This window comes from Perca fluviatilis, chromosome 2 (assembly GCF_010015445.1).
Source record: "Perca fluviatilis chromosome 2, GENO_Pfluv_1.0, whole genome shotgun sequence".
Lineage (NCBI taxonomy): Eukaryota > Metazoa > Chordata > Actinopteri > Perciformes > Percidae > Perca > Perca fluviatilis.
This window is the reverse complement of record NC_053113.1, coordinates 18,966,145-18,981,351: the sequence shown is the minus strand read 5'-3', so window position 1 is coordinate 18,981,351 and position 15,207 is coordinate 18,966,145. Positions and strand designations below refer to the sequence as shown.

Below are 15,207 nucleotides of genomic sequence, written 5' to 3'. Positions count from 1 at the left end.
TCAACAGTGTTTCTGACATAAATGGATCGGAAACACTGCATTAACACTATTTTTTATTATTTCTATAGGAAGGTGTTACTGTAGGTTATGTAAGGCTTTATTAACAAGTTTTATCAATTATAAAAATGCAGGTGTGCAGTGTCGCGAGAAGTTCTTGTATTTGGCAAAATTCTGACTTCAGCATTCTGAATTAACTGTAATTTTCTTGTACACTTTTTAGAAAGATGCAGTAATCTTATCGACTTCTAATAAACCATGTATCAGCACTTAGGCGTAATTTTCAGATAAAAACTGTTGACGAAATTATCAAGAAAATATGTTTTCATGACCTTGTTCAAATGGCAAATTAAATTTAAGTCAGAGTCTAAAATCACTCCCAGATATGTTTACTACAGTCTGTATTTCTACATTTGATCCTACAAGTACGTTTCATAGAATCTTTTTTTCTGCTCTTTTAGGTAATATGTAAAATGACTCAGGAGCTTTTTTTCCATCCTAATATCTAAACCAGAGAACGTAATGTTTGTGGTTTCAAACTCGCTGACGTTGTGAAACGGTCGCAGTTTGGTTAGGTTTAGGCATCAAAAAAATAGTTAAGAAGACGTAGTTACGTTTGTTCTGTAAATAAAAAAAAACCTTCCTATTTACTTTTATTTTCAAATGGGAAGGCTCCTGGGTGAGAGTCCTGTGTTTGTTTGACCCATCCACCAACAATACAAGCTTTTGATAAACTTAATACATAAATAAATGTATTATTACACAAGGACTGTGGATTTGTCCACTATCACTTAAATTGTAAGCTCATTAAAAAGGGATCTTTTAATGCTCCATATGAGCAGGAGGAAAAACTGTTTCAATGTACATATCGCCATGTCAGGCACAGGTAGATATTTTAACCCAACATGTGATCTTTCCCAAGTCATTCTTGTCTCATGAAAATGAAAATAACACTTAACTTAATGTGGTTCTAATGTAATTCAATTATGTGTAATTTTATGGTTGGCAATTAAGTGTATGGAACTTTGCTGCAGACTAGAGTATCTGCATTTAACCTGTGACAGCTGTCAACATGTAGGTTGGCTACATGACAGATACTGTATATGCAGGCAAAATACTGTCATCTACATCTTGTTTCGGAATCTGTTGGATCTTTTTGCATAATAACTGTTTTTAACTTGAAAGTGACACACAGCTTGATGCCTTTCACTATTTCATGTTAGCGCTCCTCAATGTCATGTACAGCATATTGGCCATTAAACAGAATTAAAGTCCTGCCTGACTGCAGAAACACCTATTTGACACATGATTTGACATTGAGGAAAACTTTGGTTTAGCTGAAATTATTTATTTTAAATTGTGCTAAAAAATGTAATCCGTTGTTAGTTTCTATCCTATACTTATACAGTACCTATCTCTGTATGTAGCTTGTCTAAAGGTATGCTTGTGCTGTTTGACAATACACTCAATGTTCATTCCAAAATAATGGTAAGCAATGAGCTACAATTGACTAAAGTCTGCACATAGCTAGTCATTTGATGCAGTGGAGCTTTACAGTAACATGAAACTTTGAGCAGTTGATTTGGTGGATGTAAAGTAAAGTTTAAAAACTCTCTCTACTCATGTGTACAAATTACTGTAATTTTAGAGTGATATGCCCATGTTGATTGTACATGCTCTCCCTCTAGGCAGTCAGTTTGCATATGGCTGCTTTTAAACCGGGAGTTGATATGGTTTTATTTGAGCACAATGTGACCACACTGTATTTCCGTGCAGAGTGAAAACAGGGTCATAGATTGGATTTCCTCTTACACTGGATCAATGTAGCTTATTTAACCTTTGACTTTTTTTCCAATAGCAATCCCTGTGGCTCTGGTTTTTATCCACTTTGTTAAGTGGTGTTGTGATCATTCTCGCACCCATTGGGTCACTTAATCCCCCGCTGTCTTTCTGTGTCACTCTGAGTCATTGTGGACCCCCTGCTTATGAGCTGAGGCTTGTCATGGGCAGGAATGGCTGGGGCTCAGCTTGGCAATATTCCAGCAACATGAAACCCCCCCCCACACACACACACACATCCTAGCCCTAAAGAGCAGGCGTCTGTTTCAGCCAGATGTAAGCCATCAGCAGAGAAACACACACTCACATGCACACTCACAATGAGACATATTCACAATTATTGCATTTATATCATGCAAGGCTGTGCATTAATACATAATCACACATACACACAGCGTCCATCCTACAAGCCCCAGAGGAGTGGAACATATGTTTGCTCCCTCACCACTGGGGAGTGTGGCGAAGCAGGGGGGTAATGTTTATGAGAGAGCCTCATTAATATGACAAAACAAGGCTGGCTGAGGGATTTACTGCACACACTGGTGCTGCCATCATCTGTCAGTGCTTCTTATCACCATCTTTACTGCTGTTAGCATCGCTGTTAACATTCCACCAATCCTAAAGCCCAGTGATTAATCACCGTCTTCTACGCGTTCATTTGTGTATTCTGTACCTGTGCCCAGTGGTGAAAAAAGTACTCAGGCCCTTTAAGAGGCCCGAGGACCTATTTCTCAAGCAGTTTCTTGCTACTAATAATCACACCTACATTACACAGTTTTCTGTAAAAGATAGAGAGGTTTTGTTCATTTAACGTGAATAATTTCTATAAAGGTGTTTTTGTGTGTGTTCTTCTCACTGGTTTGAAGTGGGCAAATCATAGTTGGAAATAGGTGACGTCACCTACTTCAATGTACCAATCACAGTTTAGCAACATAAAAGTAGCAGTACCACAAAAAAGTCCTGCATTCAGAATTGTACCCATGTAAGATTACATAAATGGGCAATTGTTATGCTATATTAGTGTTTGGTTTCCGACTACCATTGAGGAGCTAATTTTAACTAGTTAATGAACAGTTTGGTAGTCTAATGTATGTACAATAATGCATCATATTTTAGAGGCTCATAATATGTTTTGTATTTAAGATCATAATCTTCATATAATATCTAAAATAAAATAGTAACCATAGCTGTCAGATAAATGTAGTGGATTAAATAGGGAAATTAATCACTCTGAAATGTAATGCTGTCATAGTTAGTCAAAGTAGCATGAAATGGAAATACTATAAGTTAACTACTATCAAATGTGCTCAAATGTTGTTGTTTTTTATTAAACTATTTAACTGTGCTTCCGTTTGTGTGCAGACAATCACAAACAAATGGTTTCCTGCGTTTTGAACTTGTGACAGGGAGAGATAAGGCAATATGGAAATCCATTCTGCGTGGGCTCAGCCTCCCAAATGTCTCTCTCTTTGTTGTAGACTCTCTATCTCCAGCCGACCACATGTTTGAGAGATATTTACAGCTTCTTTTAATAGGATAATTTTACCATTATTACCATACCGACTGGCTAATCCTATAAACCACATACTCATCTCCGCCCCTTTGTCTCTTAAAGCATAGCAATACTTTGTATTTGCCATTCAAAGCTAAAAACTGTATTAGTCTGTCTCCTCGTCATCCATCACCGGTTGTCAGTCAATGAATCGAAGGATTGATTATGCAATCTGTTGCCTTCTCACTGCCAGAGAATATTGATGAAAGCATTTTAAAGTGATGAATGGTGTGGTTTGTTTTGATCATGTGTGACTTAACATGAATTACTGCTGATAAATCACTTATGGAATGATTAATTAGTGCAGTTAAGTGCGCTTGGAGAACTGTGCATATAGTAGATCAATAGATCCAGGGGATTATTTTATAGCAACACAATCAAAGCAATCCATTGGGTCAGGTCAGACAGTGTATTACACAAAGCACATTGTGACCATTGGTTACCAAACTAATTAATCTCCGGCAGTGAACTCCTGCCATCAACCCTCCAAACTTAACAATCATCTGAGAGGCTGCAGTAATAGTAGTAAATATCATACTCCTTCCGACAATTGCACTTGCACCAGTCTAGTGTTGGGGAGACTGTTAAACTCCTACTCCTGTATGAGAGGAAATCAAAGACACATTTAGCCTTATAAACTTGTTGAGTTTGTAATGATTAGGCAAAATGCAACACAGAATAGTAAATACATACAAAGAATCAAGCTCTTGCACATGTTGCATGCTCACATTTGCTAATATGCAAAAGTGCAATCAAGACTGATGGGAATTTTCATTAGTTTTGCAGGTATTGGTTATAAACCAAAGAATTTTACCTGATGATGGAGTTTAAGGAAAAGTCAGAGGATCACAGTGTTTATTACAATTCATCCTGAGGGGGACATGTTCTGTACACAATTTAATAGGAATCCATATAATAGTTTTTTGAGAAATTTCACTCAAAACCACAAATGTCAATCTAATGGTGGCGCTGTAGTTAAAGTCAAGGTATCAACAAAGTCATGAGGATTCATCCTCTGGGTACCATGATTGTACAAAACTGTGTGCCAATCAATCCAATAATTGTTGCTTGTTATTAGTTATTTGAAATATGTAAAGTCTAGGGCTGGGTACCAAATTCAATACTCTTTGGCCACCAATCGAACTTTGCAATCGAAGTATCTAGTATCAAAAAATACCTTGTCATTCAATAGCCAATTTCAAAACCTAAGGAGTAAGTGATCAGTGAGCCGATAAGCATGAAGCATGCTTCTACCATGATCTGATAATGTCTGTGATTGGCTGTCTAATGTTCCACGCTGAAAAATAAAATAAAAGATTTGTGCTGTAATGTGTAATGTTGTAGTTTCTTTTTGTTTTAGAAAATTGGTATCGGAAAAAAGTATTGCTTAGGAACCAGTATCAAAGTCACTGTATTGGTATTGGTACCGGTATTGGACATTTTTTTAATGATACTCAGCCCTAGTGAAGTCTAATCTAACTGATAAATGAATCAAACTGTTCCTTATTTCCCTTATCCACCAAGGAAAGAGGATCATCTGTCTTAAAAGCAGTTACCTTCTATGCAGATGAGACTATTCTACACTAATCTCATCTTTCCTCCCCTCTCTTTCCCCTTCATGTTTGCAGGGCGGTGGTGCACATTCAGGTCAACGATGTGAATGAGTTTGCCCCGGTGTTTCGGGAGCCCCAGTACCGAGCCGCGGTGACGGAGGGCAAGATTTATGACAGCATCCTGCAGGTGGAGGCCACTGACCAGGACTGCTCCCCACAGTACAGCCAGATCTGTAACTACCAGATCACCACCACCAACACACCTTTCGCTATAGATCGCAACGGTGAGTAGAAGACAGGAAAAGTTAGGCTTATTATGATAGCTTCCACAAGGATGCACAGTTTTGTATTGACAAAGCCCTAAGATATGTCAGTACTTGTCACAAAGAAACCTTGTCATTTCACCTAAATTGTTATCAACCGTGTGTAACATTAAGTACATTGAAGTTTTATTTTGTGAAATGTTGTCACTTTTTTGGTGTACAGTACCCACTTTTCCTCTAGCTACTACTGGCATCCACAGCATTTCTGCTTCACTTATTTCAATGATTTCCCACGTGTCCAAGAACATCTTCCAATCAAGTTTTTTGTTCTGCATTGGTTCGAAATGTGGCACTCTTGATCTAAAAATCCCATCCATCCACACATATGCACTTTACAGCCATAGGAGATATACCCACAAGCCCTCAAACACTATAAACACACATACCAAAACTTAATACTCTGACAGATGTCTCTCCCCAGGATAAAATGTGGTATTTGCTCTTTCCAAGGACAAAGTCAAGCTTTGCCCAGGAAAGCCATCAGTCACCACAAATCAGATCACAGAAGTCTGAGCACAAAGAAACATGATGAACACACACAGATAGAGATAAATGCTAAGAAAAATCCATAGACACTCCTACCTAAAAAATACCTTTACAAATGGACTTGACTTTCCTGAGTTGCCACTTGCATTGTAACTTAGTTTCCTGAATATTACAAATTAAGATTGCATCACACAAATACAGACGTAATGTGTGTGTGAGAGAGATAATAACACAAATCTGAAAAGATTGGGTATTTTCTCCAATACAATATCCTCTGCTGACCTTTTGGACCTTACTAGTTTGATGGGGGACACACTGAGCTCTGCCATTGGTATTATTACATTCATATTTCTAAATAGTCCACAGATGATTATTTTCCTTTCATTCTCCTTCCTTGTTTCAACACTCTTGTCGGGGAGCTTATACAAAGTCAAGTAGGATAAAATGTATTCCTTGAGTGCACACTTTAAATCTAAATTCAAATTAATTGATCCTTATCCCTGTTAGACAAGCTATTTAAATAAAACTTGCTCTAGTGGCTTTTCTAAACAATCTGCATCTTTGTTTTTCTGTTTTTAGGAGACATACAGTAGATGCAAGAGATATTAATTTTAGGTTAAAGTTTAGGTGTTTGTTGCTGCCGAGCGTTTCCCACTGCTGAGTTGTTGCAATTAAAAGGTTGACTGGATGAGGTTAGAGTCAAACTGCACTGTGAATGATACAGGAGGGAGGCTGCAGCCAGAGTGCTCTTTCTTCTCTCTTTCCATTTGAAGGGGTCTCGCTCTCAAAAGGCTCTGAGAGCTCTTGAACTCAAGAGCACCTGAGAGAGAGAGGGAGTCGATGGAGGGAGGAAAGGAGGAGTTGGCTGTGTGGGCAAGACTAAGTGCTATAAGAGGATCAGCAAGAGAAGTAGAAAGAAAACTGTAGTGGGGATAAACAAAACTAAAATAGAGTTGGTGATATTCTATATGTTGCTCGTTGTCAAGGAATCATGAAAAGATCAATAGCAACGAGTTGATCCTACTAACAAGTATTCCTTTTGCCAAAACCAGATTTTTCTAATTCCTTTGTGGCAAAGAGCTCCATTGTTGTATAAAAACTATTAAAAACTACATGTGAGTAACATTTACTAAATACTACAGTGCCCAGTTGTTTTTGGAAACGACTGAAAAAATGTAACTATGTACTGTGGCTATAGAGCTGCTAACATGGCAAATAAAAAGTATAAAAAACACATCAGTGAGCCACACTGTTACAATGCGTGACATGTTCATTGCCAAGAATCTGGTAGTGTAAATACCCACTAGCACACCAAATGTGTATTGATCCGCTGAAAATAGTCCCCAACAACTGCTTTTTTTTCCTCCTGTTTGATTAAGTTTGCTAAAAATGGCAGTGCCCAAGTGTTTTGTGAAATTACTGAGCCTTTATTTTTAACTTTACATTTATTTAGCTGACGCTTTTATCCAAAGCGACTTATGACAAGTGCATACAAAAGTGAATCCAAAATATCCAGGATACCAGCGCCACCAGAGTCTGAGCAGTAGCCTAGTGATTGAGCACTATCTAAGTCCCGCCCATACACCCATCTACCAATCGTGAGTCAATCATAGCTGCCAATCATTGCAGTCTATGCATCAACCCCTGGGTACAACCCCCAACATTTCAAGATTCATGCAAGTACATCACCTTCAGAAAATATGCTGAACTGCTTCAAGTGCTTTATTTAGAAAAAATAAGAGGTAGAGAAAGCTTTTTTGTTAATTGTATGGGTCAAGGTGCAGTCTGAATAGATGAATTTTCTGTTTTCTGCAATAGAAGATGTGTTGAGTTTCTGCTGTCCTCCTGATGTCAATGGTGAGCTCGCTCCACCATTGTGTCCCCAGGACAGTAAACAGTCCTGCAAACAATCACTAAAAAACAGAATCTATGTTTTTGTGACCTCTGAACTCAGCAGGAGCAATGCACACAAAGGGTAGGGAAGTCAGAAAGAATTAAGAGATGGATTAACTAAGTGTTGGTTGTGGTCTATAGTTGAGTAATAGCCTTCCTATAATGCCTTGTCCTTCAAAGAAAGACCATCAGGGCTAAGCAGCATTCGGTAAGAAATGCTCTGTGGTAATATTGGATAGTAATTATAAAGGGATGATAGAGGGAATTCATAAAGACAGATGCAAATGTGGTTTGCTTGTGTGTGTGTGTGTGTGTGTGTGTGTGTGTGTGTGTGTGTGTGTGTGTGTGTGTGTGTGTGTGTGTGTGTGTGTGTGTGTGTGTGTGTGTGTGTGTGTGTGGATGTGTGTGTGTGTGTGTGCGTGTGTGCATTTGATAGAGAGGCAAATGGAGAGAGCAAGATGGAGGATAAAGTAGTCATTTTATTTCGCTGGCCACTCTTGCCAGCAGTCACAGCACGCACAGCCTGCTGACACGGATAAGTTGATATAGTAATTGAAGGAGCGGTGATAGGAACCTCCATAGGTGTGAGTGTTGTGCATACGTGTGTGTGCATACTTGAAATAAAGAGAGCATGCCGCACAACAGATGAGACAGCAAACAGTAAAAATGGATGAGGCTGAAAAATAGTGAGACAATGATGTGCATTGAAATGGAATGGGAGGGTTGGAAAGGGGAGAATGAGGAGGGAAGGAATTCTAAACAAGCTCAGAGGGAGACAGAGAACTGGCAATGAGGAGGACGAAAAGCCGAACATTGCTGTCCTCATATGAATTACATCTAATCCTCCCACTCACACACTCATATTCAAATATATCACATTATCAACATTCAGCTTCCTCTGCACCTCTCTCCCCACAATACACATACCTCAAGAAGAATCCAGGCTGTAATATAAGTCGCAATAACTAATTCTAGCTACGCTTCAACTCGCAGCCAATAAGGGCCAATATTGTATCTTTTCAATGCTCTCGACACCCCAAAAGTGTTCTCAGTCAGGTTGCCAACTCCATGCCCAGGCCTGGCTGCCTGTATTGCATTGTCATCTGTCTGTAGTGGAAGACTCATCAAATATTAACAGACACATTAGGAGCACAAGAGCTCCCTTCATGCACTCTGCTCAGCATGAGAAAAGACTGGTTTGGTAAATGGATCGCAGTTACCAACAAGGCAGCAGACTCCAGGTCACTGAATGTGGTCTGGGGGCTGATTGTACTGAAGAGAAGTAGCTTATTTGTTTCTTTTAAGGTGCTGTGTGCAGCATTCTAAAATCAAAAAATCCTTGCCACATTAATCTTTATATATTTGGTCAAATTCACACCTTTGACTTGGGCTTGTCATGAATGTGATTATTTCAGACTGGATAAATATAAAAATAAAAAAGACTTGCAAATTGACTTTGGTAGAAATTACTTTTAACTTCTACCTTGACCCAAACCGAAAGTAGAAGAATCCTGGCTGTAACCAGGAAAATATTCTGAGAAAAACCAGACATCCACGCCAGTATTTGAAAGACTTGTTTTTAATGTGCATTTGAATTAATGATTTGTTTTAGGTGCCAAGGCTCTATCTAAAGATGATTAATGTTAAAAGAGTGCTCCAGAGATTTAGCATTGCACTCCTATACCACTGTCAAACTCTACATAGTTTAAGAAAAAGGATCAAAATCAATGCAGTAGAACCAGAGATATCGTTTTTTATCTCCAAGCATTCTTTCTTCATCATCATCTGTCAAAATCTGGGACCTACATCACCAACAATTCTCTCCGAGGCTCCAGTGCGTGGAGCTTGGAGCAGCCGAGGTCTGCTAAAATATGCCGGATGAAGCGAAACTACTTTGCTCAGCTCCCTCAGGAGATACTAAATACTTTACATAACTCTTTTCACGTGTACAGTAGTACTCGCCAACACTGGTAACCTGACAATGATATGTTAAATCACTTTTAATTTACAGTATTTTTCAGAAAAGTAACACTAGGGAGGACAAATACCAATATCTTCAGTGCATCAGAAAGCAACAGAAAAGTTGTCTTTATTTTGAGAAACATTAGCGCTTATCAAACCACTTGTGAGAGATAGAGGCTATCTTTTATCCCAGCCATGATCTCATTTGTTACAGTAATTATATTAAGGCATCACAGTTAATTTCACAATGATATATAATGATGCTTTAAAATGTACTACCCATTACTCCTTTAAGCAAACAGTTATACACACACACACACACACACACACACACACACACACAAACATATGTTGTATAGGCAAATAAGCAGCCATACACAATGTTCTGTTTTCTATAAGTCTTATATGCCATTAATACAGAGAAGGTTATACAGTAGACACACACTTGATTGAAACTGCTGTTATTCACTTTCCTCAAGGCAGTTTAACGTGTATACTTAATTTTCATACTGTCTGTAGTTATATAGACTAAATATGTCAGTAAACAGAAGAGAAGTCATCAGACTGAAGTATAGCTACATTAAGAATATGTTTGAAAGTCGAGAGTAGCGATACATATGGAATTATATCTGTTGCACATTTCTTATGACTAAAATAAAATAATGCTCATTTAGCTGTAAAAGCTCACCAAGCCGTTAACTCCATAAAGTCTGTCTCCAAATCTCTGGTGACAGAGTAACTCCAGCCTGTTTCTAAGTCACAACATTATACATTTTATAATAACTTCCTGAACCACTTCACAAATTCCATTATACATTAAGTTCTGAACTAATGGCCTTATTCCAGACTGAAGGAAAGAGATTTTAAACTCAATGCTACATCAAACTAACAGGTTGATTTGATTGATTCTGTACCACATATTTCAGACATTTTATAAACTGTGTCACATAATTCATATGAAACAAAGTAAAATCTTTGACTTGTTAATTACACTATGTGGCATCAAACACAATATGCATGTTTATATTGAAGCGGAAAATCGTACACACACCCAGACCTAGGAGCTGGTTGTTGTTTGTTTTATTGTTATTTTAGAGTTATCCCAAACTCTGCCAGTTAGAAGCTACTTTTAGCCTTAGCATTTTTTTTGAATAAAGTCTTAGCACCCTAAAACTGAAGCACCTAAATGTAATTTTAAATGTAAATGTAATTCAGCCATTATTCATTTCATTATGTGCACCTGTGCTTTTCCTGCTGTCACATGCAAACATGTCTTCTGTGACAAAGGCCTATTGCTCCTGATCGGAACCATCCTATTCCCCGTAATGAAACTAATCACATTGCCTAAATTAATTTCAGGTGTTTGGTTTTTTCACTGAAACTGAATACTGGAATACATAAACCAAAACTGCACAGAATATTTGCTTTGTTTAGAGATAGTTTGACACACCCATAAAGACTGAACTTCTACTCCCACCACACACTATGAAGACAATTTTGTTAAGTGACATAATTTCACCTGATTTTGAGCTTTTGAGGACTTCAGTGCATCCAACGTGGTGTTTTCATTATGAGACACAATAAGGGAACTGAATTTAATTTTCAGTGCATTATAATAAAAATAAAAGTAAACTATTGTGTGTTGAGTGTGACCTTGAGCCTCTTTTTTTCCACACAAGGTAACATCCGGAACACTGAGAAGCTGAGCTATGACCGGCAGCAGCTGTACAAGATCCAGGTCACAGCCTGGGACTGCGGCCAGAAGAGAGCCTTGCACAGCGTCCCTGTCCACATTGACGTCAAGCCTGTCTGCAAGCCTGGCTGGCAAGGTGGGCAATCATCACATAAAATATGTGTGCAATGATTTCAGGCAGGTCTGAGCAGTGTTTATACATCCAGAAACGGAGATACAATTATCTGTGTGTGATTACTTTGCTTTGTCTGTGTGTGCCTGGCTGTATAGACCGAATCACTGTGACATTGCGTTCTTTTGTGTAGACAAATGGCAGTTGATTTGAAGTGCAGAGATATGTGAAATCGGCAAACCTGTATATTTCTGCTGTCATTTTCAGCCGTGACAGAAGCGTTTAAAGATATGAAGTTAAACACAGTGCTCAGACCTATCTGATGTTTCTGCTGTGCTTATTGTTTGTACTGTGTATGTTTTTCTAGTGGCTTTGATAATCAAATCTATTGCTACGAACAGCAACATCTCACCGCCGGTTTAGTCTGGCTTAATGGATTTACAATGCTGGGATAAAGCGCACCATCTCACGCGCCAGATGTCCCTCCCATCTCGTTATCTCGCTGTATGGGTTTAGTGCTGTCCGGGATGGTTGTAATTGGTTTAAAGAAATACAAACAAGACAGAGCATTGTTTTCCCCTATCCCAGGATGGATAGGTGGTGTAGCCAGACCATAGTCCAGCGCTGAAAAGCGCTGTGGAGATAAGTCTGGCAATGCAAGACTGCTGGGTTGTGTAATTTTCCTTAGTCTGTGGCCCAACAGGTAAATTAGGTCTCACTCTTACTGTAGGGAAAGTGTTGAGATATTAAAACATCAAACATGCATTTTAGATGAATGAGATGAGAGTATATCCAGTTGCTCCCCGTTTACTCAGCACAGTTAAATTGTATGTACGGGATCTAGGGGTTTTATTCCCTGTGATGTTATGCGAACAAACATTGTGATTGGGTTTATTGTACATCATGTGCACAAGGATGGAGCATGAAATAAGAGCTGTGTGTGTTCTCTTTATGCTCACAGAAACACAATAGTCTATAGTATGTAATTACTTTAGTGTTTGTGCTTACGTCTGAATGTGTCGTACTTGCAGTCGTCTGTGTACCTGATTTTTCTCCATTTGTGCTTATCATACCGGTCTCTCCTCCCTCTCTTTTCTATTACTTAGCCTCTCACTCTCACTCTCGTTCTCTCTCTCTCTCTCTCTCTCTCTCTCTCTCTCTCTTTCTCTCTCTCTCCGTCTCTCTCTCCTTTCTTCCCTGAGGAATTGGCCTGTCAAGTTTAGCTGGTGTGATCAACAGCATTTTACTAAGAACACCGTGACACAGCCAACATGGCTCTTAGCACATCAGAAAGCAGTCATGGCAGCCTTAACAAGGCCAAGAGTAATGCAAAGACAAGTGTCTGCGGTGAGTGCTAAAACAACACAAACAGTGCTCTGGATAACTTCAGACGCAATTTACGGCTTGCGTTGAAAGACGAATACATGCAGGATAAGGCTTCACATGTAACCGATCTTTGTTGTTCTGTCATTAACAAGGTGATTCATGTGCTGGATTCCTTTGGCATCCAGCCATTTATCGTCCCACAGGATATGATGTTAGCGGGCTGGTGATAAACAGTGGTAAATGAGGACCCTGGCAGCAGCTCAGTGGTAGCCACTGAACCCTGCAAAAACTGTTAAGTTGTTTGGCTCATGTTCAATCTATGTTTTCTCAAAACAAGTGCAACACATGCCTGTGATTTTAGATAAATATTAATGTTTCTGATCCAAGGCAGAAATGTTCAAGCCCAAGGTCGGGATCTTAAAACAAGACAGGAAGAACCAGATCATTTAATTTTGCAGAAGAAAATAAATGTTTCAAGGAATGTCTTGAATTTCTTAACATTAGTAGGGTCTAGCCTAAATAATTTCTGAAAATGGGTACTTTTTGCAGTGAATAACTCTAATAGCTCTAATTTTAAGATTCCGAGGAATTAAGGTCACCAACTCAAACAACGACAAAGAAAGTGATAGTAAAAAAAAGAGTAAAAGTGTTATCCTTTGTTCTCGATTTCAAAATGAGTACATGTAAGTAGTACAAAGTCACTGTGGCAGCACTTGGCAGCATGCTGTGCAGTGGGGGTTTTATCTGCCTAATGCCAAGGGGCAAAGTTTTAAACAAGAATAGTGGAATCACAAATTTCATGATGTACAATAAAAGCTTGCAGAATCTACTGTACAGACACACAAGAGAGTAGGCTAAGACATATGCACATAGTCGTTGACACAGTTCAATCCGAAATCTTCTTATATCAAAAACACTCCCACTTTTGGGATGAATATACTCTGCACACACAGTTACTGTGGGAGTATGTGTCAGTCCAATGTCGGCAAACAACGCACATGCATTCACACACAAACAAACACACAGTGTATGTGGGTGTACAGAGTGACATTAACTCCCTCTCCAGGCTCTCAGCGTTAATCCTGTCTTTGAAGCCTGTTTGCAATATTTTTTTTGCGAGTGCATTTTTCAAATTAGGATTTTCAGCATACCATTATGGTGAGAAGACACACACAAATACACCCAAGCACAGATGCAGTCTCCCTTGATGAAAGGGCACTCGTCCCTATGAGCGTTGTATGGCACTGGGATGAAGGGAAGGATGGAGAGGGGGAAGTAAATGCCATGGCCACAGGTCAAGGGATATTGAATAGGGCTAGTGGTTGTATTAAAGGCGGGCTACTGTGGGAATGTCAAAGACACACACACACGCACACACACACAGAAGATGTGCTTTCTTCCAGTAAAAAAACAGTAATCTGTCTGTTCAAATTAGCTATAGTCACTGGCTCTTGACAGTAGGGCTCAGCTGTGTGTCTCTCATGACAAATCACATGTCCTCACTTGGCTTGTGGAAACTCTTTTTACTGACGGATAGTGCCTGTTCACCCGCACAAACACACACACACACACACACACACACACACACACACACACACACACACACACACACACACACACAAACACACACTAACACAGGTTTGTATAGGTGTGTGCATCACCATATCAGCTTTTTCTTTTTAATTTCTATTCTAACTTACTGTTATATACTACTATACTATTTTTGCTTGCTTGTTTTCTGTTTGGATCCTACTGTATTTTAACAAACTAGTACAGTGCCCATTGAAAATGTGCCTGTTTGGAACGGTCGGCTGATTGCTTGGCCTGTGGTATTACTGCTTGTAGAATTCTTTAAAACTAAATTGTATCCCAAAATTACTTACAGAAGGACCCCAAACCACTTAATGTGCAACTCCACTGTATAGCCTACTACTAACTTACAGTGTAGGCTACGTCTATGTCAAAGGAAGACATTGTACCACTATATTTACCTGACAGAGAATGCTTCAGATTCGGAATGTAATTCATAAAATATCACAATGACAATGTGGAGTAATCAGACAGCGTCATGGACTCATGGCAGTGCGCTACCCACCTGGTCCGTTATGAGAGCTAATCAGCACATATCTGCGTTAATCAACAACCAGAACCGGACTGTGTGTGTGTGTGTGTGGGGCGAGAGAGAGAGAGAGAGAGAGAGAGAGAGAGAGAGAGAGAGACGGTGTTGTGTCGTGTCGTTAGCAGTAGACTTAATTAACCCGACCCAGGGTGAGTCTGATGAAAACTGCTGTGTCTGCCCGGTTCAACTCTGAGATTTTCTCGCATTGCACAGCACTGTGAAGGAATAATCTCAGACATTACGTTATATTTTGACAGTTTACAGCAATTTAATACAGTAGAAGGAAAAGAGTGATTTTAGCTGCCAAAGCTCCGCTGCTTTCTCTCTCTGGTCCTCAGGGTGAAAGGGGGAG

The 15,207-nt window shown here is 39.2% G+C and overlaps 1 protein-coding gene across 1 annotated transcript in view; it reads left to right on the top strand.

The window, feature by feature from the left end:
• Positions 1–15,207, top strand: part of LOC120547915 (calsyntenin-2-like) — a 248,888-nt gene that overhangs the window by 160,342 nt on the left and 73,339 nt on the right. The window contains exons 4-5 of the mRNA XM_039783743.1: positions 5,017–5,225; positions 11,285–11,434. Of these exons, the coding sequence (XP_039639677.1) occupies positions 5,017–5,225; positions 11,285–11,434 (359 nt within the window). The remainder of the gene's footprint in view (positions 1–5,016; positions 5,226–11,284; positions 11,435–15,207) is intronic.